Raw genomic sequence first — 25929 nt, forward strand, 5'->3', positions numbered from 1 at the left:
AGGACTTAGATGAAATTATCCAGACAGAAATGGATCATCTGTCTCGGTTCGACTCTGAGCCCAGTCACCTGGACTTGCGGGACCGTTCCCCCCTCACACAGGTAGTTCTTAACCACAGATCCAGCCTGGATCAGTTAAGACAACAGGTACGCAAGAGCAATGCCGCAGCCCGTGCTCTTGATCGCTTCCTCATGTCCCTGCGCACCGTGGTGTTGGATGTTTCTTCCGTGCAGAGCGCCCCCAGCAGTGATCATGTGGTTCTGCAAGACAGCAGATCTAAGCTGGCGCTGATCAGGAAGGCAGTCAGCAGTCTCAAGGATAAGGCTCCACAGTTGGACCAGCTATTGGTTGGAGCACAGCTAGAAGTGACCCAGGAAGGCAGCCCTCTTTCCTGCCTGGATATGGTGGGGGTCCTGGTGCGCAGTGTGGAGGAGGCGGATGATCGGCTGATGATTCGACATAAGGAGCTCCAGAAGGAACAGCAGAGCCAGGGAATTGGCCTGAGGCAGAAGACGATGCTGGCCGAGTTGAGGAAGCTTCTTGGAGCAGCAGAGAAACTGGGTCTGAAGGATCCCACCATGCCAGCCGTGCAGCACAGGTATGGATGATTCATTCTGTCTTTGATCTTTGTGTGATTCAAATATAGTCATATGAAGGTAAATGTGGGTACTGCATGCATGAGTGTTGAACACTACATGTAATTTAGGTTCTACAACTTTAGGATGTGACTTATAACATGCAACATAAGAAAATTAAAGTTTTTTTTTGTCCTGCTGTCACCCTTGAATATCTAGTTACATTCCCCTGTTTAAATTGTTTTTTTTTGTCCAATCAGGCCTTATTCTAAAATTAGTTTGACTAGTCATGACTTTATTTAAATAAATTATTTGTAGGACATGCTGACTCAATGCTTTATAGTTTGCTAAGTTTACTTTGTTTTTGTGACACTGTGTGTGTGTGTGTGTGTGTGTATTTATCACTTTTTGACCTTGTGGGGACATTTTGTCGGTCCCCATGAGGAAAACAGCTTATAAATCATACTAAATTATGTTTTTTGAAAATGTAAAAATGCAGAAGGTTTTCTGTGAGGGTTAGGTTTAGGGGTTGGGTTAGGTTTAGGGGATAGAATATAAAGTTTGTACAGTATAAAAACCATTATGTCTATGGAAAGTCCCCATAAAACATGGAAACACAACGTGAGTGTGTGTGTGTGTGTGTGTGTGTGTGTGTGTGTGTGTGTGTGTGTGTGTGTGTGTGTGTGTGTGATGCGTGTTTTTGTGATTTCGAGGACAATTTTGTAAGTTACAAATTAGTAATTACAAGGGTATTATGCTATAAATGTGATTTATGAGGACATTTCTAGTGTCCCCATAATTCAAATCGCTTAAAAATCATACTAAACAATGTTTTATTGAAAATGTAAAAATGCAGAAGGTTTTCTGTGAGGGTTAGGTTTAGGGGTTGTGTTAGGTTTAGAGGATAGAATCTATAGTTTATACAGTATAAAAGTCATTATGTCTATGGAAAGTCCTCATAATGATAGGTAGACCAACATTTGTGTGTGTGTGTGTGTGTGTGTGTGTGTGTGTGTGTGTGTGTGTGTGTGTGTGTGTGTGTGTGTGTGTGTGTGTGTGTGTGTGTGTGTATAGGATACGAGCTCTGTCAGATCTGGAATCTCAACTTAACTTACTTCACCCGGAATACCAAAGCGTCAAAAAGGCTCTGTCCGAACTCTCTCCTCAGAAAAAGCTGACTGATCTAGCAGAGGAGGAGCTTGACTCCCTTTGGGAGGAGACACAGAGGGCTGTATCTGACAGGTATTTTGTATTGGTGATGAAATAGACCAAAGAAAGATTTGAGCTCGGATTTACACAAAACTAAACAATTCAAGGAAATAACAGTGTGAATCATCAGATAGCCCAGATGTGTTCAGTCTCAAAGAATTAATTACTTTAAATTAATTGGAAGAGATAATAGTCACACTTTTTTTGGAACAAGCTAACCAAGTTTTGTAACTAACATTTCATGTGAGAGAGAAACTTAGCTAAAGGTGAGAGAAATGTAAAGGTCCTCAGAGACAGACTGACAGAAGTGTTTTTTTACAGACTAGAGCAGTGCTCTGTTCTAATGGAACTGCTGAAGAAGTTTCAGAACTGTCGCAGTTGCCTTGGCAACACTCTCCAGAGGGCAGAGCAAACTATCAATGAGCAGGTGTCATACATGGGCAAAGACAACCTGCAACGCCTCCAAGCAAAAGTATGTCAATCTCAGCCTAATCACTACTTTAATTATAACAATGAAATACAATGTTGCCCTCCTGTCAGATTTTTCATATTGTTATTTATCATCAGGTTTCTTTACTAGTTGTAGTTCACACCCATCTAATATTATGCTTTCAGTTTTTTTTTATTTTTTTTATATTTTTTTAATTTGTGGATTTGCTCCACCAGGGGTCAGTCTTTACTCAAAACAGTCAGATCATTTCTATTTAGACTCAGATTTGTTTTGTTCAGTTTTCTTGAACCTGAAGCAGTCTTCTTTTTGAAGTCCTGAAATTTCGTCAGCACTAATTTCAGTGGACAACAAGGTGAATCTGTTTAACAGCACACTTTTACAGATAAGGCTTCCACATGTTTATTTGTCTGTAAAAGTTCCTCTCTCCTAGTTCTTATTTCTGACAAATCAGCTCCCATGTTTATAAAGTGTTCTTTTCAAAATGTTTGCTGAGATTTGTCAGCTCTTCCTTCACACGTGGACCTGTAATGAGACTTTGGAGTAATTAAACTGAATTCACAATTAATTGAGAATAATTTGTTGCAGTAGGAGTAGCCCAGATCCATCCCTGCTAAAAAGACCAGCAGTGCCGGTCACCAGTTTATGTTGTGATTTGTGTGCTTGGGATGCTGCCTTGTGTCACTACCAGGCTTCTTAACTAGCTTAACTGGCTTCAGCAGAAAGTACATGCTGGTAAACCAAATTCGCCAGCTTGGTTTTGCTGGTAAATAAAGGTCACTAAACCAGCATTGACCAGCATTAACAAGCTTAGACCAGCATGGGAATTGTATTTCAGTTTAAGCTGGTCTTTTTAACAGGGGTAACATTGTTACTTACATATGTAATTGTGTTTCTGTAAACTCCGGATGACTGCCAGAGACAGTGTTACAGTAATGGATGAGTGCAGCTACTGCCAGATACAGTTTGGTTAGTCAGAAGTTTACATGCACCTTAGCCAAATACATTTAAACTCTAAAATACATTAAAATGTAAGCAATTCCTTACATATAATCGTAGAAATCATTCCCTATCTTAGGTCAGTTAAGATCACTACTTTTTTTAAGAACGTGAAATGACAGAATAATAATAGTAATAATAGTAGAGAGAATTATTTATTTTACCTTTTATTTCTTTCATCACATTCCCAGTGGGTCAGAAGTTTACATACACTTTGTTAGTATTTGGTAGCATTGCCTTTAAATTGTTTAGCTTGGGTCAAATGTTTTGGTTAGCCTTCCACAAGCTTCTCACAATAAGTTGTTGGAATTTTGGCCCATTCCTCCAGACAGAACTGGCGTAACTGAGTCAGGATTGTAGGCCTCCTTGCTCACACATGCTTTTTCAGATCTGCCCACACATCGGATTGTGGTCAGGGCTTTGTGATGGCCACTTCAATACCTTGACTTTGTTGTCCTTAAGCCATTTTGCCACAACTTTGGAGATATGCTTGGGGTCATTGTCCATTTGGAACACCCTCCTCCTTGTCATAGGCACATGCAGTTTTGGATCACCTCTTGGCCATCCCTGATCCTTTTAGGCTGCTAGAAAATTCTGCCACAAGTCTTTACATGATGGCATAGTAAAAGTATCTTTAGGTAGAGACTTGCAAAAGAACACATAGGACTGAACAGGATGGGCAGGGCGCTCACCAAGTCAGAGACGAGCCACTGCCATCTGAAGCACTGTCAATGTGTCATCCACCAGAGGTGGAACAGTCCCTGAATAATGAAGTGATACTCCAGATCCACCCAAGTCGGATCCAGCTGGCACCTCCTGCGTATCATGAAACCTGGTAGTTTCAGAGCCAATGTGCTACTGAAATTGTTTATCAGTAGCACACATGGATATAGTGTCAAGGTGGGAGCTATGAGGAGGACAAGGAGAGGTGGTATCCTCTTCATTTGATAAATGTGATTGAGCATCCTCAGTAGAGCCCTTAGTAGCTGTGGAGACCAAGCCTGCTTGTTGAAGGGACTGCAAGATTTGCTTCATCTCTGCTGTATCTGAGGAAAGGCCAGTAAATTTTGTTTACAACAGATCCCCTGCCAAATGATTGCCTTTAGAAGTGGATCTTTTCTTAGCCAGAGTTGTGTCAGCAGCTGCAGTGGCACAGTGTTTTTGAGGTCTCTGCTGTGAAACCGATTCTGGTTCTACAAGATTAGCTCCCAGTTGCGGTCCAGATCAGCCAAAGACAACTGTCTCTCAGACAAATGATGTAAGCTATAGTGTGGGCATGGATCCGTATGCGCTTCTTGCAGGTGTTGAAATCCCAGGCATGATGGGTAGCGATAATACCCATCATCAGGAAGGAGCTCATTAGGACAGAGTCTACAATTCAGGGGATTGCCAGGAGAAATTTAGCTGTAAACTATTTCGACTGTCAAGCAGCCCTTCTAGCCCTTCGGATAGAACCATCTGATTGCTATATGCAAATGTGTCACTGCGAGGATCTGTGGAGGAAGGATCCCAGAGCGATAGTACACATAATTGGCTTAATCACACCCACAGGTAGGACTGACAGGCATAAAGAGAAAGAAAGTTGTGAGATAAACGTGAATATGGCAGCTCGAATCCAAAGGCTCATTAATTCAACAGCTAGTAATACATTAACAAAGATATGGGCTAAAGGAGAATTTAGCACCTCGTTTATTGACCACGGCGTAGTTTTGCGCACAGCCATTTCTTTTTTCACAATTCGAAAGTCGCGTGAACAAATGATACTGCTATCGCTGTTACTAAAACTTTAAAACTAGTGGGTTGATGTCGTGTGTCAGAAATCCAGTGACGCTGATAGTTAAGATTCTCCCTGATCAATCAGTGATCTGCAGGATTTTGACATCACATGTAGTTCGGCTAGCTTGGAACCTAGACCGAGGTGGTACTAAAAAAGTATCAGGTACCAGGTACTATCCACAGTGGAAAACCCCAAAAAAGCGAGCAGAGTCGAGTTGAGTCTAGTTGTACTGTGCAGTGGAAAAGCCCCATAAATTACCTAATCCAAAAATGCGAAAGAGCCTGGATGCCGAGCTGCAGTGGTTTATATTCCCTCAGCTCGGCTTACGTCACTACGTGACTTTGTTGGTATAAATTTTGTTTTCTTCTATCTGTCTGGTGCTGCACTTATCCATTACTGTAATGGTCAGGAGGAATGTAACAGAACCATTAGGCTATCACCACCAAGGTCACTCTTTGATTAAATATAGTCAGTTATCTTTTTTATATTTATCTGGTTATATTGCAGGTCATTAGCATAAAGGAAGATCTCAGTGGTCTTGGACCCAAGATGGAGGAGTTTAGAGCTGTGTGCAGACAGTTGCGGTCTCAGCTGAAGAAAATCCCTGAATGCTCAGAAACTCCATTTGAGACAGAAGCAGATGCTTTGGTGGACTCTTGGCTGGATGTGAGGATATAAGGATATCATATTCTGTATATCCAAAATATGTCTCACACTTTACTCAGTCTCTCCTATAGTTTCACCATCACCTGGCCATGTTATTGTAACTTTTAAAAAACATTTCTTTAAAAATGTCTAGCTGTTCCTGCATATTTCAGCTCAGAAAATCCTGTCCAAAAATCTGTGTAATTTGTGTCTTTTTCTGGCAGGTGTCAGAGAAGACAGACAGTTACCTGGATAACTTGCATGTTGGTCTGGAGTTGTGGGAGAAACAGCTTGTTCTGAGTGGAGAAATGGACTGCTGGATTTCCAATAAACTCATCATCTTTTCAGAATCCCACCCTTTCAGCACCGAGGAGGAGGTTTTTAGCCTAAAGGTACATCTTTAATATGGCACTTCTTAAAAAGGATTCAAAATGTTGCTTAGTGATGTTTGTGCTTGTGTTTTTGCGAGTTGTTGTTTCATAGTACAGATGCAACAATACCAATTTTTGAAGGCCGATACAAGTACCAAGTACCTAGATTTGGGTATCGGCTGATACGAGTACCAATACAAGTAGTTTTGTGTTTGTAAACATGCCATTCTATATGCATTTGATATCTTGATATTGCCATTATTAGCATTTTCAGTAATTAAAAATGACAATTCAGGACTGTTTTAATAGGGTGTAGCTTACCTTTAAAAGTATCCCAGCTAACACATACACGTTATTCATGATTAATCATTGTTATTTTTTCCAAATTGTACTGACTGAGTTTGACTTCTGTTTTATTGCTTTATACTGTGTTTTTATTGGACTGAACATACAAGTAACAAATAATGTTTGGAGTTGTGATGCGTGATGAGGAGGAGGGCTTGACCGGGCCGTGAGGGTGCGTGGCTGGCGATGAGTCAACTAATCAGTGGGAGAGAGATAATAGGGAGCCGGAAACCGTAGTTTGAGAGAGAAAGAGACACATGCAGCCGCTCTGTGTGTGTGTGTGTGTGTGTGTGTGTGTGTGTGTGTGTGTGTGTGTGTGTGTGTGTGTGTGTGTGTGTGTGTGTGTGTGCGTCTATATGTTTTATGTTGTCATTAAAGTTTACATTGACTGTTCTGCCGGTTCCCGCCTCCTCCTTGCCCATCCCTTATTTGTTACACTGGTGCCGAAACCCAGGATTAAGGAGGAATCAGCATCCATCAAGACACAGCATCAGGCCCTCCTCGAGCTGTGCACCGAACAGGAGCAGCGATTTATTGCTCTCCTCCAGGCCCAAGCAGAGGACCGGCAGGTGTTCCAGAGCTTGTTGCACCAGGAGGGTGCTGCCACCATGACCCTGGACACTGTGACTGCCCTACCCCAGGTTCCAGAGCACTTTGAACAGATAGCAGGGGCATGCCGATTGCCGAGCACCCAGTGGGCAGTCTGGTTAATTCCACTGCTGTCCAGGGAAGCCCAACTCGCGGCGCAGTAGTGACCAGCAGAGAACTTCCTGGTGTATGCGGACTTGACAAAGTTCATCCTGCAACAGGTCGTCCAAACACCTGAGCAGCATTGCAATCGCTTTCGCTCCCTGACCATTGGCGAGCACGTTCGCCTTCGCCCTACAGCTCCGGGACGCCTGCCACAGGGGGTTGCTGGCTGAGCTGTCATCGATCTGGTGGTACTGGAGCAGTTCATCGAATTTTGAGAGGGATGGCAGAGTGGGTCCAGTGCCACCACCCCGCATCGCTCCATATATACATCCATTTGACTGAGGACCACATGGCTGCGTCTTCGGGAGCCAATGAACCCTGAGACCCTTCTCTCTCTTTCTCTCTCTCTCTCTCTCTCTCTCTCTCTCTCTTGCTCTCCTGTCTCCCCTCCTCCCCCTGCTTTCTGTCCTTTCTGAGCCCCTCCCATACCGGCTCCTCTACCCACCAGTTTCCCCTGGCCCTCTTCGCTCTCACTCCCAGGGTGGTAGACCCACTGTCAAGGGTGTGGGCGTGGAGCCTGGGCCGGTCTGTTGGAGCTGCGGGGAGCCCGGTTATTTCCGGGACCAATGCCCGGTGATGGAGGTGTATCCAATGCCTTGTATTGATGAACTGCTCGATCGGTTCGGCGTGGCTTGCTTTTATTGGACACTGGATTTCCACACCGTTTTGCTTACACCAATTCGTGACCCTTCCATTTGGGGCCCCGGCTATGTTTCAGTGCCTTATGGGCCGAGTTCTCGGCAGCACTCTGTGTACGCCACTGACTATCTGGATAACATCATTATATACAGTAATGATTGGCAGCGGCATATGGAGCATCTGAGGGTGGTTCTGAGGTCGCTACCCCAAGAAGTGTGCAATTGAATGGGTGGAGGTACTGGGCAGGCCAGATGGCTCCCTGGCCTGAGTCGGGGGTATATGGTGGTGGCGGAGTGGTTAAATTCCGGTTTGTAATTGAAGAGTGAGATCAGGAGATGAGAATGGTAAGGATCATCACCTGGCAATGATTGTCTCCTAGCAGCTGTTTGTCATTGGAATGAGAATGGAGATGGGCTTTAAGAGCGAGCCAGACACCAGTTCCGACAGAGAGTGATGAGACATGAGCTGGGGAAAGACTGTTTTATGTCCGCTGAAAAGTGGAGTCCTTAGTGCAAACACTGAAAAGTACAAATATTGTGTTTAAAAGAAATAAAACGTACCGTTTGAGTTGGATTCACCGTCTCCGGTCCCTTGTTTCCCCTAACTGTGAACATTGTTACATGGTGTTTATGACAACAATGGCCTTCTGGCACAAGCAGAGCCCTTCTGAAAGGAGAGCCTATAAGGTTAGCATAGAATAGTGTAATGTGGTGATCTTTGAGCAGTACACTGGAAAATGAACTGCTTTTTGTGAGGAAGCAGTTCATCACTTAATGAATAGACCTTCTGTCCGCTTATCGTCAACATGGTTTACACTAAATAATCTGTTTGGTGTGAACTATGAGTTTACTATGATAACATTTTGATTTATTAAGAGAAGTCACAGAAGATTTTATGACAGGAAGGTGTCAGATTATGGCTCTCCCAATTAATTTGTATGGTATCCGTAAACGGAAAATCCCAGAAGATCAGCAGTTACAGGAATACTCATTCTTATGGTTGATGTGAACATTAACTGAAGCTCCTGACCCCGTATCTTATGCACAGCTCTGCTGCCACACGATTGAATGATTAGATAATCAAATGGATGATTGTTGGTGCCAGATGGGCTGATTTGAGTATTTTTGTAACTGCTGATCTCCTGGGATTTTCATGCACAACAGTCTCTAGAATTTACTCAGAATGGTGCCAAAAACAAAAAAGGTCCAGTGAGCGGTGGTTCTGTGGATGGAAATGCCCTGTTGATGAGAGAGGTCAGCAGTGAATGGCCAGACTGGTTTGAACTGACAAAGTCTACGGTAACTTAGAAAACCGCTCTGTACAATTGTGGTGAGAAGAATGGCATCTCAGAATGCTATTCTGAGATGCGGGTTGGCGCTGTTTTGGCGGCACGAGGGGGACCTACACAATATTAGGCATGTGGTTTTAATGTTGTGGCTGATCGGTGAATCAGGTAAAAAAACAAAAACTGATGTTCTAGATTTAAATGGTTTAAACACGTTAAAATGTTTCTCAAGTTTAATCGTGCGAACAAGATTAGTTATTATCCATGTTTTTGGTCTGTTTGCCTGGAAGAGAAAGACTAGGAACGATCTAGTAAAATTGTATTTTGTCTACTTTGTCGGAATACAATAGCATATGGCTGGCCTCAAAGTCATGCATGGGCCAGACATTGTCTAAAAGCCACAAAACTAAAATTTTGATTTCATGGAGGCTTTAATGTTTATTGTGTTTATTAGAATGAGATTAAGTGCCAAGAAGACAACCTTGAACACTTTCACAGAAAGTTACTAGAGATCCAGGAACTTCTGCAGAGCAAAGAGTCTCCTCTTGAATTGCAGGTGAATGAATAATGCTCCTTTTTTATCTGTTTAATAAATTGTTGTACTTTTCTGATGTTAAGTATTTATAACACATTCTTGTCTCCCTCTCCGTTAGGTAATGGAGACAAACCTGAGAAAGAAAATGGTGCAGGTGAAGGAACTCTTCTCTGACTGCACTGATGTCTTCCAGGAGCTCCTCACAGTTAAAGCTCATCTGACTCAGAGGATTGACACCTGTCAATCATCTGTTGAGAACATACGCTCCTCAGTAGACATGCTCAGCTCAAAAGACCGCACACAGCTGGATGCACAACTACAGGTATATATAGATGGGCAGAAAGATAAGAAGAGGGAGGCAGACAGACATACTACATTTTTGTGTATAAATGATTACATTTTCTATTTTCTGTTTGAAGGAGCTGTGTGAGCAGCTTTTGGACAACGAGGAGCAGGCTGACTCTTTGTTGAAGGAAATCACTCTTTTGTCCAGCATAACTGGACCACAGGCCATGGCGGAACTGACCACTCACAGCAAACATTTCAAAGATAGCATTGCAGAAACCCGGGACCTGATTCGTCAGAAGCAAGAACAGGGGGAGAAAAGCTTACTTCAGTCTATTAAAGGTATGGAAACCCCACTCTTTACAAGAGCTTTAAGTACAGCATGGAAAAGTGTTATTATGCTATGGTCAGCTGTGTTTTCTACTGTTAATGGAAAAAATCTTTCATCACTTGTTGGTTTTTTGCAGAAAAGTGCCAGTCATTTGAGGAATGGTTGCAGGATGAGCAGCTTTCTGTAAATGAGTGCTTTGAGAACCCAGAGAAGAGGCAGGATGTGGAAGCATCCATGCAGAGATTGACAGTGAGTAGTGGTCTAAACCCCAGCTAACTCCAGATTTTCTTCTCTGTTTTGACCAGTAGGTAGAACTTTGCACAGTTTATGTCTAGTACATTTTGGAGATATTTTTAACTATAGTGACTTGCAATACACTAATTATAATGGCCAAAACCCCAAGAGTCACCTGTAGTTTATAGCCTTATTAAAAGTTGGATGGTAACACAGTTGGAGTGAGATTTTAGTAACTGTCCATCATCTGAGTCCCCATACTGATCCTGAAATGTTTATAGCAATACTGAACAATCTTTAATTTGTGTTTTCTCCAGTGTTTCCTGGCTTCTAAAGATGGAGAACACCGTCTGTCCCAGTTGAAGCAGAGGTTTGAGATAGGTGGACAGGACAAGATCCCTGCAGAGGCTCATGCTTTGCTCTCCACATGGCAGCAAGAACAGGAGGGAGAACTTGCCACACTCAGGGCTCACTGCCAGGGACGACATAAACAGCTAGATGATATCCTCCATAACCTCAAAAGGTACAGTATGTAGAACTCACATCAAACTTATTGATTGTTGTAGTTCCATCCATCCAATATCTTATCCATCCATCCATTCAGCCTCATTCCATTGCATCCATTACATCTAATTCCATCCCATTCAATCCCATTCCATTCATCCATCCAATCCCCATTCATCCCTTTCCAGTCATCTCATCCATACATACATCCATCCATCTATTAATTATCCATCTATCCATCCATTCAATCCTATTCCATCCTCCCATCCCAGCCATCCATCCACCCATCCCATCCCATTCCATTCCATTCCTATCATCCCATTCCATTTCATTCCATTGCATCCAGTTATATATCTCTTTGTTTATGTGTTTAGTTTACAAGAGGAACATAACTATTTGAACGATTGGCTTCAGCACAAGAAACAAGTGCCTGAACAGAGAGAAAAACTGAGACAACTTCAAGAGGAGTTTCTTAAAGAAAGGTGCCATAGCTATATTCTTTTTAAGAGGCTTTTGTGAGTACACTCCTTATTCTATAAGATGATAAACCTTGCAAAATTCTGAATTTTACTCTGAATCTTTAGTGGTCGTGTGGAGGCCTTTCATGACCTGTTATCCATGGTAATGATGCGTGGCCTGAGGGGTGACTCACTGCTTAGAGACAGTGAGGCCCTAATAGATCAATACCACTGCATGAGGATTCTTCTAGAGAACCAGGCACAAGACCACAAAGCCCTCGATGATCAAGTTGAAACATTCCAAACCAATGCAGAGCACACCAGAGCCTGGATCAGAGATTTAAAGAAAGGACTTAAGTCCTTGGGAACGGAGTCCCCAACACAAGAAAAACGTATTAAGGCTCAGGTGGGGTCCCTACAGAATGATAAATGGACATTTAATTTATTTATTTTTTTGTCCATGTTAAAAAATCCAGCTTAAAGCATTTTAATGTGCTTGCTGAGGATCATGGCAGATGGATTCTTGCAGTCTAAACTGGTCATATTGCTGGTCTAAGCTGGTTTATGTACTTATGTTTTTTGATTCCCACAATTGGGATCTTACCTGCTGGAAAAAGTCACACCATCTTAGACCCCATTTCCACCTGGTATTAAGATGCATTTTTGGTGATCGGACCACTTGTGGTCAGTGCTAAATACATGTCTAAATGGGTTCTCAAATGTTTTGTGATCAGGTCACAAAAACCACATACGGATGTGGTCAAAAACGCATGTAAACGTTAATCTATGCTGTATGCATCTCCACCCACTTGTCAATCAACCGCTGGGCTAAAAAAGTGTTTAAACTTTGTTGTTTACGAGTGGTTTAAAAGGAAATATCCTCTGAGAGAATTTCTGAGAGAGGCTGGACTTGACACGTCACTGGACTTCCTGTTGCTGACGGCATGCTGCACGAGTGTTTGTAGTCTGCTTAGCATTGCTTATTCTTATTCTCATACATTTCACCTTTGTCATTTTACTGCGTGTTTCGGGTTTTTCCGGTTTAGTTAAACTGCCTCATCACCTTCAATCTGTCCTCTAACAAAACACACATACACCTCCTGTAGTGTGAGGTCTGTTAGAGTAGAGATAGATATTGTGATTTCTTATCTGGTTATGCTATGAAAAAAGAGAAGGTTAACAGCTTAGTGATGAATGCTTTTGTTTTTTTCCTATCTTGACCTTTACTATAGATTAAAGGCTTTCCTCTGTGTCTTAAATTACATTTAGAATGGCCCAAAAAAATTATTGGGAAACATAAGTCACATTTAAAAATGTATGAATGTCACTGCGTTACGCAATAAATATCAAACAAAGTTGCATCTGCAAATGAATGATTTTTGCAATTACTTTCCGATGTTCCCAAGATAATTTTAGTGGATGTCTACTGTTTCATCTCTGTGTATTTTACCTGTTGCTGCTGGCGCCTAGTTTGAGTCTGTGTTTGTAGACTGCTAGCTTTTTTTAGCATCGCTTATATATATGTTTTCAGCCTTTAATCCTTAACATCTGCATTTTTCAGCATGCATCATGTTTCCACAATTTTAATGACTTGCACTATACATAAGTAATATTGGCATTATATTCATGATGTTATCCTAATACCAGGTGGAAATTGGGTCTTAAAGGTGTTCTTGAGGTGTTCAAGTGAGCTCAACCAGGTCAGCTGGTTTTCTGGTCCATCTTATCAAGCTTGAACCATCTAATGACCTGCTAAAAACTAGTCACTATTTTCCAAATCACTGCTACCTTAAGCCTTACCTTAGTCTCTAAGCTTATTTTAACTGGAATATAAATTAGTAAGCATCATGAATATGTAATTTTGATGAAATACCAAATAAAGAAGTGACCAACAACCCTTTTCCTCAATGTAATTAGGATCACTTAAATGTTATTCTGTGTTTTAAGGCTATTCTTGATCTAAATCCTGAGGGTGACACTAAATTAGTTGCACTAAAAGAAGAAGGAGAGACTTTATGTGCTCATGAGATATTGGAAGACAGCAGAAGACAGGAGCTCAGTCACACCTTGAGAAACATTGAAGATGATTGGAAAAGAGTTTTGGATATTGCTCAACAGCTGAAAAATCAGGCAACGCTCCAAGATTCCCTCTCCAAGGAACTACAAGCCTTTGAGGACCAGGAAAAGAGCACCCAGTCCTGGGTGAGAGAACAACTGGAGATGCTGCACTTTCTAGGGGAGGAACTTCAGCCTCAGAAAAAACTGAACAATGTTGAGGTACTGTAGGAGGAGAATAAAAAGTGTTATTTTGTTTGCAAACTCTCAGGCTCTCAGATAAAAAAGGTTGCTATAAATGCACATATTGGACAGTAATGTCTGAATATCCTCTAGGCTGTCTTGGACCATCATCCTGAAGCCGAATCCAGATTGGCCAGTTTAAAGAGACATGGCCTAAGTTTATGTTCTTATAAAGAACTTGGCAACGAGAGGAGAAGCCACATTGACCAAACCCAGAAAGCAGTAGAGGAGGAGTGGAGAAAAGTGGTGCAACTAGCCCAGGAGATCAAGAACCAGATCAAGCAAGAGGATTCTCTGTACAGAGAGCTACAGACCTTCCATGATCAAGAGGGGGACATTCGCTCCTGGATTAGACTGCTGAGACAGACCCTGGATTCATTTGATGAAACATCTTCTATTCAGGACAAACTTAACAGAGTTGAGGTTAGTGAAAGACTGATAAATGCCAACGAAGCTGATTAATGTGGCAAATATTTGTCCATTTTAAGATTATCGGCATTGGCCGGTAAACAGAAGTGCTCATTCAGCCTAGTGTCAGTTGAAAATCTACCAATAACCTTATCAATGTACAATATAGTTTTCAGAATTATTTTGTGAATTTTGAGAATATTACTGTAAATTAGTGTAAAATGAGTGTTTATATATTTTATTCTATCATTCAATTCTATTATTTGTATTTGCTATTGACCACCTTGCTTTTTGGATATTGGTGTCAACTTCAGCCATTAAAAACTATTTCAGTTGAACATTATTTGAGAGGGATATTTAACTACAGTGTTAGTTATGTGCTCGGCTGACTTTGTTACATTAACCAAGATATCTATGCTTATCATGTTTATGTGAGGAAGCAAAACCATACGTTTGCAAATGTGGGCTTTTGTGGCCTCAATTTTCTTGTAAAGTTGTTTTCTAATTGGCTGTTCAAACACATTAGAAAACAGGTGCATGAGAGAATGCCATGACAATCTAAATACATTTCTTGGTTATTTTGTTTCAATTAGGCAGTACTAGCTCAAAGATCTGAGGGGGATGACAAACTCACTGACTTAAAGAGGAAAGGAGACAGTCTATGTTCTTGTGAGGTCCTGAAGGAGGACAGATGTCAGACAGTTCAACAGACGTTACAAGATTTACAGAAAGAGTGGACAGCAGTTATGATGGATGCTCAGAATTTGAAAAACCAATCAGAACTTGAGGATTCTATTTCTAAGGACCTTCAAGATCTTCTAGACCAGGAGAAGAGCACTCAGTCCTGGATTAGAGAACAGCAGCTGAAGATCGAAATGCTGGGTGAAGATGCTCTGTTACAAGAGAGAATTGATGGTGCTCATGTAAGAGACAAGGGGCAATATTCAAAAATACACTCACGGAATATATTTTCATTGTGATGTTTTGATGATTTTTTCACTCTAGGCTATCTTGAACTTGGAATCAGATGGAGATTGCAAGCTTTCCACCCTGAGGATAAGCGCTGAGGATTTGTGCTCTTGTGAAGGGCTGCGGGAGAATAGAAAGCAGGAAATACAGCAGAACCTGAGAATCATTGAAGAAGAATGGAAGAAGGTGCTGTTGGTTGCACAAGAACTGAAGAACCAGGCTGATCTCCTGGATTCTCTGTCAAGGGAGCTTCAAAATGTCCATACACAGGAGGAGAGCACTTGGACCTGGATGAAGAGCCAGAAAGATGACCTGGACTCATTGGGGATAAACACTTATGGCACTCAGGAGCAGATTGAGGAGAGACTGAATAAAGCACAAGTAAGCAGAACAGTATGGAGAAATGGATGAATAAATGATGGCAACTTTAGGTTTTGTTTATGATTTTGTCCGATTTTGTGTACATTTATGACTTTCAGGCAATTTTAAATCTTCGTTCTGAGGGCCACTCGAAGATTGCATCCCTGAAAAGAACAGTGGACAATCTGTTCATTCATAAAGATCTGGATGAAGACACAAGACTATCACTCACTGAGAAGATGAGAAGTTTAGAGGAAGAGTGGAAAGGAACACTGCAGCAAGCACAGGAGCTGCATAGGTTTGTTCTGTTCTGCATTGATAGATTACAAAATAACTACAAGATTTTTCTTCTTGTTTTCAAGTCATGTATGATAGTAGTTGTTAGAAGTTTTTCAATATATCTTGTGTCTTGATTACATAGTACAGTGTGATTTTTATTCCTTTGTTGGCTTGTGACTAATTTAATTTAATAAGAGTGTACACTGGTCTTACAGCTTGAAATACACATGTACATTTCTCATTGGACTTTGTTTCCAAACCTTAAAACGTAAAGTTCTGTATACATAATGATTCATTGTAAAATAATAATACATTAAATGAAAATTGGAATAATAATAATAAATATGATAATAATAATAATAATAATAATGTTTTATATTACAGTATTTCTGTTAGTATGAATTGATAATTATTGTTTTTATTTAATTGTTATAAAAAGAGCAGAAACAATGCATTAACATTTAAAAAGCCTCAAAAAATATTCATAATGCTTGCTGAAATTTCTTTCTGTATGTTACAGTAGTTTTCATCCCTAAACTAGTTGAAACGATTGTAGGTTGAGTTTTCTGTCTTGGTCAGGCAAGTAAAAATGAACTCTCCTCTTATTTCATTCCTCAGTCTGCTGAAATGTGTAGTGGAGCGTCTGGCATCTTGTCAGTGTCAGAAAGAGCAGCTTCAGTCCCAGCTGGAGCAGGTCAAACAGCAGGCAGCTGCACTGCCCCGTGACTTTCCCTGGCCCGGTTTAGGGGATCGAAGGCACACATTGGAGCAGGCCACAATTCTGCTGGACCACACTAGAGCCCTGACCCCATCTCTGTCTTCTCTAAGGGAGCTCGGAAGGGAGATGAGCCAGCTGACCCGTGATTCCAGCTGGATCGATCCATCCTGGGCCACCATGGAGGAGTGTATACCAGAGTTAATCAAAGAGCTTACCGTAAGCCAGAAGAGGAGTGCTGTGCTAAATATTTCAGTGATTATTAGATATCAAAAACTATACTTGTATGGCATTCTTTTTGTGCTTATGTAGGATTTTTGTGTAAATGTTGAAGAAGAAATCCGGAGAGAGAGAGTTTGTGCTCAGTTAGTTGAGCAGCACACCGTAGCTCAGGACTGGCTGAGAGAGCAGGTCAAAGGTTTTGGAGCCCTACCCACTGAACGCTGTGGATTACAGGGCACTATTAACACTCTTAAGGTCTGTTTGATTTATTTGTAATTATTATTAATATTTTATTTATTTATTTATGTATTTTTTCATTTTAACGGTTGGATTTTCCACAAACCTGGAAAGTTGTAAATAAAAAAAAACTAGGTCTGTCAATCGCTAATTTTTTTGAAATTACAATTAATCTCATGATTTCATAATTGCGTTAATGCATTCAATTCTTTTTTTAATGAAAACAAACTAAATAATAGAGCTTTGTTTGATTGATTATTGCAAATTATATATAATTTATGGACATAATCTTACCTCTATAAATTAGTTTTTACTGCTGATCAGTTGCTTTCCACTGGTGTTTGCATTTTTAACATGGGTGATATTTCACTTTTTGAGCTTTTATGATACCAAAAAAGGCTTCTAATTCGTGGGACTGTGTAGCTCAACGATTATTGATGCTAACTACCAGCCCCGGAGTCAGGGGTCTGAATCCAGGATGTGCTGAGTGAGTCCAGCCAGGTCTCCAAAGCAAACAAATTGGCCCGGTTGCAAGGGAGGGTAGAGTCACATTGGGTAACCTCTTTGTGGTCGCGATTAGTGGTTCTCGCTCTCAATGGTGGTCATTTGTGCATGGATCGAGGAGAGTAGCATGAGCCACCACGTGCTGGTAGTCTCCGCAGTGTCATGCACTATGAGCCACGTGATAAGATGCGCGGACTGACTGTCTCAGAAGCGGAGGCAACTGAGACTTGTCCTCTGCCACCTGGATTGAGGTGAGTAACCATGCCACCATGAGGACCTACTAAGTAGTGTGAATTGGGCATTCCAAATTGGGGAGAAAAGGGGATAAAAAAATCTTCTAATGACTTCACTTTTGTTAGAAAGTCAAACCCCATCTGGGTTTGATTTATAAATACAGTACCTGAAAAGAGTGACTTTTACCATTATTAATTGATAAATGGGTAAAATGATCATGTTTCATAATGTTAAATATAAGTGAAATCTTTCTGCCTCTCCAGGCTCTTCTTCAGACCGTTGACAGAGAGAGGAGAGAGATGAGAGAATTGGATGCCGTTAAAGATTCCCTGATGAACCGTTGCACACCTGGAGGTCGTGATGCTCTGACCTTAGAGGTCAGCCACCTTCATGACCTCTGTGTGTCCTCAGAAAAGGAGATGAGGGAATGGCTTGCTGTGTGTGAGGCCAGATTGGGTCATATTGACCTCAGGGTTGCTGGCGGAGCACAGATTCTTAGAGCTCAGGCAGAGAGCCTCCTGGATGAGCTGCGTGCTCAGGACCTCTCTTTAGGATTTTTAGAGAGCAGACAGAATATTAGTCAGCTACAAGAAAACTGGCATAATTTCAAGGTATTGTAGGAATATGTTTAGAAATCTACAGTATGTTCAGTGGATTCATTCTGACACTCGATAGAAATTAAATCCTAACAAATGTATATTTATTTTCTCATAGATTTGTGAGAAAGAACTTGAGGCTTTAGAAGGCAAAGTTCGTGACCTTGGTCAGGCGCTCCTTATGGTCCCTTCTGATGAGGAGCCCCCTAGTGATGTAATTTCTGTTGTGGACTCAGTTACGCAGCAATATTGCAGGTATATCCACTGTAGTGGGCTGCAAAAACAGTAACTAAAATGTCGATAATAATGTGAAAGAATCGAAAAGCTGAAATGTGTTATTTCTGTGTCATTAAATGGAAATTTAAAATAACTATTGTGCTTTAATAGGCTTTACTGAACACTCCCCCCTGTCTGTAATAGGTTAAAGTCCTGCCTCAAACTCATGATATTGGTTGTGTCAACACTGCTGTTTCATGCTAATTTACTTATAGTGGTCTCTGCATATTAGTTTGGGATAGGAGAAAGTATTTTAACATTGAAAAAATTACATACACAAGCTTTAATACTGTTTGTTTTATTTTACAGCTGTTATAGTATAATGTTGTTGTAATATATTACGATATAACAAGTACATTTTCATTATTGTTTTTTTAAGTCTGCGGTCGAAACTGTCGGAAAGACAAAATGACTGTGCAGACAGCACTGTGCAGTGTGTGAGACAGGCCTTACAAAGCATACAGTCCTGGAACCAGATGAGAAATTCTCCTTGCAGCTCAGCTGTGTCCATGCAGGTGTGTGAGTGCAACGCATCTGATCTATTATTTGTGTATATGGGTACACTGCACAAGAAGTGCACTTACAGAATATTAGAATGTATTAGAAAGGGTAAGGCTTATACTGCTGTGTTTGTAGAGTTATAGAAGAGAATAACTGCATAACTCAAAATATATGCTCATTTATTTGATCATTTATTAATTTATGTGTTGTTTCACATAAAATGTCTAGTGTATTCAGAGTTATGCAATTGTGACATAGAAACGCCATAAATATTTGTTGGTACTCCCTAGGCTGCAATTGAGGAAGGTGCAAAACTGTGTAAAAGCCTGCAGGTTGCGCTGTCCCTTAAAGAGCTGCTGAGGGATTGCCTGGGCCCTGACTTGGCTGGCAAGCTTGAAAGAGATGGCGTGAAAACACTAAATGAAGCAGACACTCACATGAATGACCTAAAGCAGGAACTTGAGGTGAGCATAACTCAATTGTGGGCTGTCCAGTTTGTAGTTCTACAACTGGGAAAAGAATGAACAGTTTTTGAGCCATGAGCTGCCTCAGGAAATTCTGATGGGTTTTTAGAATAGAGGTTTTGATTTTTTTGTATAAGATCATTGGTTAACACCACCTGAAGAAACTTTCACATTTTGTTCTACAACATAAATTACACACAGTCGCTCCTCAAATGTAAATTATTTTTTTTTTTTAAATATAAATTTAGAACATGTTGCTAAATAAGGACTACAACTACCATAAGGATGTGCATTTACATCCTTGATTAATCTGATAACCGTTGTAGTCCTTATGTAGCAGCTTGTTAGAAACTCAAAATTCACATTTGAGGTGTGACTGTGTAACCTTATTTTACTCATAAATTGACAACCACTACTCTAAAAACCCAGAGGGACCCATGGTGAATTAGCCATCTGGCTTGGCTTACAAATTAAAGTCATGACTAGCTATTTAAACAGATGAGGTGTGTTTCAGAATCTTGAGGAGAAGATGAAACAGGAAGCTCAGAGTTTGTCACTGGAGGCTCAAAGCATCCAGCTGGACTCACAGGTACAATTTTCATGTTTTTCCATTTTTTTAGTTTAATAAATAGAGGTCATGCTATATTTATAATGAAAATATATTTCCTGACTATCATTATATTCAGCCATCATGCTTAATGTTATATGATAAATTCTATTTGTAGGTTTATGCTGTGGCAAAGTCAACCAATGAGTTTGAAAATTCACAGTTTGTTTCTTCTGCATCCATCCTCACGGAGAGCCGTGTTAAGACGGACGACATTGAACAGGCTAAAGTACAGCCATCTGAAAACCCTGAAAGCGAGATCCCTGTATGTGTACTCTCAGAAAATACAACAGAGATAGAAACTTACACTGCAGGAAAAACACCACCAACATCAGAGACTGACATTGATCAGGCTGAACGCAAAACAACTGCACCATTAAAGAAAGAGATGGTAACTGAGCCAGACACATGTGTGTGTGAATCTGCTATTCCTATAAGCAGCCATGAAGCAAATGAAGGTGAGGGTGAGTCTAATTTAATCTCCGTTCCTTTGAAAGCAAAGCCTGAAAATGATGATTATGCAGATGAAAAGATTCAAATGAGCACGTCTGTAGCTCTCCACAGCTTGGAAGTACAAGACACAGACATGGAAATCTGTGGCACTGGGAGTTCAAACACAGAAAAGAAGGACAGCCAAATGTCTATTGAGGATTTGAGTTCAGACTCTTTTGCTGAAAGAATGGATGATGATAAGTTTGAGGCAGCGGAAGACAAAGAGGAAGAGGACTCATCCATTCCACATTCTCAAGAGCAACATGATAATGAAAGTGAATATAAAAAAAAAAAGGTTGCTGCACTCATTTTGGATGTAGATATGGTGCACATACAAAGTATGGACACACCCACAGAGAGTACTACAGTGAGCATAGTTTCAGCTAGTTCTAATGGGAATGAGAACACACAGTGTCAAACAATGGGCAAGCAAGATAATAAAACTTTGGGCCCTCCAGAAGCTGAAGATTCAAAGTGCATTCAGTCTACTGGAAATAAGCCAGGTATAGAAAATGAGTCAGAGATAAGTTCTGCAATTGATCCAGATCAGTCACAGCTCACTGAGATAACTAACAGAAAAGTGCAAGCAGCTCTACCCACAGAAACACAAGGTGTTGGAGATGCTGCTACAAGAGGTATTGGAACATTGACTTGGAATAATGGAACAAATGGTGCACATGCTGACATAGAGGGCAACTGGATGACAGATAATGGCCCACATGAACTGCAGTGCAGATATGTTATTCTAGACTTCCCTGAGGGAATGGAGATGCAGAGACGTCCTATCCATAAAGCCACTTCTTTCAGGGAACACACTGAGGCAGAAATTCAGGGATCAGAATGTCTAACATCAGAAAGACCAGTGAGAGATGTTGGGGCAATGTCTGCTGAGAAAGACATAGAGGATCTGGCCAGTACAAATACACCTGAAAAAGCATCAGAAGAGTCTGAATTAGTTAAATTAAACCAGTACTTTCCTACAGAAGACAATGTTGGAGGAGAGGTCATGCATGTCATTGAAGAGGAAAAGACAAAGAAGATCTCATCAGGTGATACAGCAAAATCCACTGAAGCTGAATCTAAATTGACACATCCAATCAAGCAATGGAATGAGGATGAAACCGAGCTCCAGTCAGAAAGGATGGATTTCTCACCAACACCAGAGAACAAAGTTGAAGTTAGAGAAGCTATGGATGTCATTGAGGGAGAAGAGACAAAGACCCCATCAGACAATAGATCACAATCTGTTGAAATTGAACCTAGACCCACACCACCAGTCAGGCATCGAAATGAGTGCGAAAATGAGATCCAATCAGACAAGATGGATGTCTCATCAACACCAGCTGAAAAACCTGAAGTTAGAGGCACCGTGCTTATAATTGAGGAGGAAGAGTCAAAGAAGAACCTATCAGTTGATAAAGCACTATCCATAGAAGCTCAACATAAACTTATGCCACCAGTCAAGTGGCCGAATGAGAGTGAAACTAATGTCCAATCAGACAAGATGGATGTCTTATCAACACCTAAGGAGAAACCTGAAGATAAAGACTCTATGCATATCATTGAGCAGAAAGAGTTGAAAACGATCCTATCAGGTGGTAAAGCACAATTCATGGAACATGAACCTAAACCAACACCATCAGAAAGGCAACGAAAAGAGGGCGAAACTGAGGTGGATGTGTCATCAACACCAGTAGAAAAACAAGACTATGGAGACACCATGCATATTATTGTGGAGAAAGAGTCTAAGAATACCTTATCAGTTGGTAAAGAGCTGTATGTAGAAATTGAACCTAGACCTACGCCACCAGTCAGAAGATGGAATGATGGTGAAAGCAAGGTTCAGTTTGACAAAGTGGGTGTCACACCAACACCTCCAACCAGACAATGTAAAGGTGACAGGTTGTCTCTAAACTTTGAATCACAGACACGTCAAGAAGTCCTTCCCACCCCACCTAGCAGAAGTCATAACGAGATACTGGGAAGTGAAAGGCTTTCGCTTAATCTGGAGACCCAACCAACACCACTAGCAAGACGACGTAAAGAGAAAGAAGACCAAAGATCGCTTGATCTTGATACCCAACCAACACCACCAGCAAGACGACGTAAAGAGAAAGAAGACTTAAGATCACTTGATCTTGTGACCCAACCAACACCACCAGCAAGACGACGTAAAGAGAAAGAAGACCAAAGATCGCTTGATCTTGAGATCCAACCAACACCACCAGCAAGACGACGTAAAGAGAAAGAAGACCAAAGATCGCTTGATCTTGAGACCCAACCAACACCACCAGCAAGACGACGTAAAGAGAAAGAAGACCAAAGATCGCTTGATCTTGAGACCCAACCAACACCACCAGCAAGACGACGTAAAGAGAAAGAAGACCTAAGATCGCTTGATCTTGAGACCCAACAAACACCACCAGCAAGACGACGTAAAGAGAAAGAAGACCAAAGATCGCTTGATCTTGAGATCCAACCAACACCACCAGCAAGACGACGTAAAGAGAAAGAAGACCTAAGATCGCTTGATCTTGAGACCCTACCAACACCACCAGCAAGACGACGTAAAGAGAAAGAAGACCAAAGATCGCTTGATCTTGAGATCCAACCAACACCACCAGCAAGACGACGTAAAGAGAAAGAAGACCAAAGATCGCTTGATATGGAGACCCAACCAACACCACCAGCAAGACGACGTAAAGTGAAAGGAGAAGATCAAAGATTTTCACTCAGTCTGGAGACCCAATCAACACCACCAGCAAGAAGACGTAAAGTGAAAGGAGAAGATCAAGGATTTTCACTCAGTCTGGAGACCCAACCAACACCACCAGCAAGAAGACGTAAAGATAATCGAGAGAGTGATAAAGTTTTTCACACTGCTGAATTAAGAAAAATTGATGATCAGCAAACCAGTGAACAGAAAGTTGGAGAAGAGCGTAGGCCTACTGTTAAACCAACCCCACCTGTTAGACGCAAAATTAGTCAAGCAGAAAGTGATGTGACTTTGGCACTTTGCAAAACCCAAGAAGAAAGGGAGAACTTTGTAAAACCTACACCACCAACCAGAAGAAAAGATAGAAAAGTTGATAAAGAATTAGGAGCAGATGCTGTGAATTTGCAAGAAGAAAAGAGCATAGTTAAACCAACTCCGCCTCTGAGGCGAAAAGACAGTCAAGCAGAGACTGAGATGGTTTCTGTCACTTCTAAAAATGAATTTAAGGAGCATCTCTCCCAACTAACTCCACCAACTAAGCGAAAGAAAGATAAAGTGCCACAAACCATTGACAAAGAAATTTCAGAGAATATAAAGGTTTCATTCTGTGCAACAATGGAGGAGGAGTCTGATGTTAAACCAGTAACCATACAGGAAGATAAAGAGGATCATGACAGGAAGCCATTGGTTGGTCAGGAACAACTAGAAGAGGAGCAGGACTCTGTTATCTTGGTCCCAGAATACACAGTTATATTAAGTCAAACTGGGGGCATCAGTGGGATGCAGGTAACTTTAATGTGCATGATTCCACCAAAGATACAAACGTGAATAATGCATGATTGTGTGGTGTCTGTATGTTGGATTTTTTCCATTTTAGAGCTTCAATTGAGGATGAGTTTAGTGTCTCTTTTTCCTTTCACCAAGTCATTAAGGATTTAAGAGAGAGAACATTAAGGAGGACAAAATAAAACTTTCTTAGTACTGTTTGGATTTTTATTTTTTTTATTTGTTTTGGCCTTGTAGGGTGAAATTAATCATTTGTTATGTTGCAACATTCAAATTGTGACCAGTTGCGTTGCAGCTAACACATTAGGCCTTAAAACTGACAGAACTAGCAATTTTCTAACCAAGTTTCTGTTATCCTGAATGACCATCCTATTTGTATTTGCATATGTTGATATCACTCTGGGTGCATAACACAGATAAAAACCCATAATATTCAGCTCTATGTAAACAGCCATTACTGCCCTGCAGCAACAAATAGTGACTGTTCTTTGTGTTTTCAAATGGTTTGATGTCATGAGCTCACAAAGAAGGCATTAATAATTTTGTTTGTGTTCCCTCATCTCTTCCTTATGGCACTGTGCATGTATGTAATGGCTTTCATAGTTTATGTTGTGTTTTTTAACCATGATGAGCTTGCTGTAACTACAACTTTCTCATGGAATTGTTTAATTACTGTTGTAGTATCTCAGTTTTGGATTTGATACTTTTTTATCCACTGAGTGATATTAAAGTTGCTACAGTAGTTGTTAGTTCAGTGATGTTGCCAAAAGCTTACACTGCTATTTCTTAACTGTTGCCAACACAGGATCAAGTTGTAAGTGTGTCCACCCAGTTTGGTCTTACCACTGAAATTATTGAGAGTCCAGTAGAGGAAGAGGAGGAGCCACTAGGACCTACAATGAAGGATATCTTCTTGGAGATCAAACAAAAGACTGAAAAGGGACCAAAAAGTGTGCTCATGGAGGTATTGTTTAATATATCCACTAAAATATCAATTCTGAATTGTTTAAATGATTTTAATGGTGTTAAAACATTTCCACTATAAAGTTTGTCAGCTGTTAATAAACTTTTTAGAATGGTTTTATTGGAAAATGAACGACCACATAAGCAAAGAAAGCTTTTTACCCACATAGTTATTATGCTGATAATCCACAGATTTTTTTGCACACTTAATGCACACATTATTATCCTGTATTATTTTTCAAGGGTATGCCACATGAAAGTTTCTTGAAAATTCTGGACACGTCCAGTGCTGTTCTCGAAACTCGATTAAAAAGACTAGTGTTCAATTTATTGGACCTTCGGAATCATCCAGCTGCTCTGAACTCCACAGAGATGGCCAAACAGCTAGAGAAGGCTGAGGTGGGTAAACCTCAATTTTTGTTATCTTTTTTATCAGCCTACTGACATTAAATTGTATTGTTACTGATTTTTCAAATATCATTCAATATTGTTGAACTGAATGCAATAAACTGAATACAAATTTTTATTGAATCATATTGTATTAATATTGTTTTAGGAATATAGAAGGTGTGCCCAGAGACAGGTGTCAATGATGTCTAAGCAAGATGAGGTTTATGGGGACATTTGCCCCATCACTAATGGCACAGTCTATGACACTGAGGCCATGCAACAGCTGAGTGCTCAGTGGAGTGCAGCATTGTGGGATTCAGAAAGTGCTGTCCATTCCAAGGAAGCTCAACTACAGATGGTTGCAGATTTTGACAGACAGACACAGAACGTCAAAGCTACTCTGGTGAGACTCCAAATCGAGCAGGAGGCAATAAGGACGTAAGTTCTTGTGACTACTACAGAACACAAAAGTATAGGTTGTTAGATAGGAAAGACCCTTAAATGTTTCTTGTATATCTG

The 25929-nt window shown here is 40.8% G+C and overlaps 1 protein-coding gene across 1 annotated transcript in view; it reads left to right on the forward strand.

Annotated features, from left to right (window-relative positions):
* The window catches only part of syne2b (spectrin repeat containing, nuclear envelope 2b), a 129238-nt gene that overhangs the window by 20746 nt on the left and 82563 nt on the right, over positions 1-25929 (forward strand). The window contains 29 exon segments of the mRNA XM_052089472.1: positions 3-598; positions 1650-1817; positions 2106-2256; positions 5516-5674; positions 5878-6045; positions 9501-9602; positions 9700-9903; positions 10001-10208; positions 10334-10446; positions 10749-10954; positions 11310-11417; positions 11520-11799; positions 13341-13670; positions 13785-14114; positions 14693-15022; positions 15105-15449; positions 15548-15726; positions 16326-16641; positions 16735-16899; positions 17883-18230; positions 18334-18470; positions 18871-19006; positions 19283-19456; positions 19971-20045; positions 20182-21897; positions 21943-24057; positions 24863-25021; positions 25264-25419; positions 25577-25848. Coding sequence (XP_051945432.1) covers positions 3-598; positions 1650-1817; positions 2106-2256; positions 5516-5674; positions 5878-6045; positions 9501-9602; positions 9700-9903; positions 10001-10208; positions 10334-10446; positions 10749-10954; positions 11310-11417; positions 11520-11799; positions 13341-13670; positions 13785-14114; positions 14693-15022; positions 15105-15449; positions 15548-15726; positions 16326-16641; positions 16735-16899; positions 17883-18230; positions 18334-18470; positions 18871-19006; positions 19283-19456; positions 19971-20045; positions 20182-21897; positions 21943-24057; positions 24863-25021; positions 25264-25419; positions 25577-25848 — 9746 coding nt within the window.

Source organism: Xyrauchen texanus, chromosome 24 (assembly GCF_025860055.1).
Source record: "Xyrauchen texanus isolate HMW12.3.18 chromosome 24, RBS_HiC_50CHRs, whole genome shotgun sequence".
In the NCBI taxonomy this organism is placed as follows: Eukaryota; Metazoa; Chordata; class Actinopteri; order Cypriniformes; family Catostomidae; genus Xyrauchen; species Xyrauchen texanus.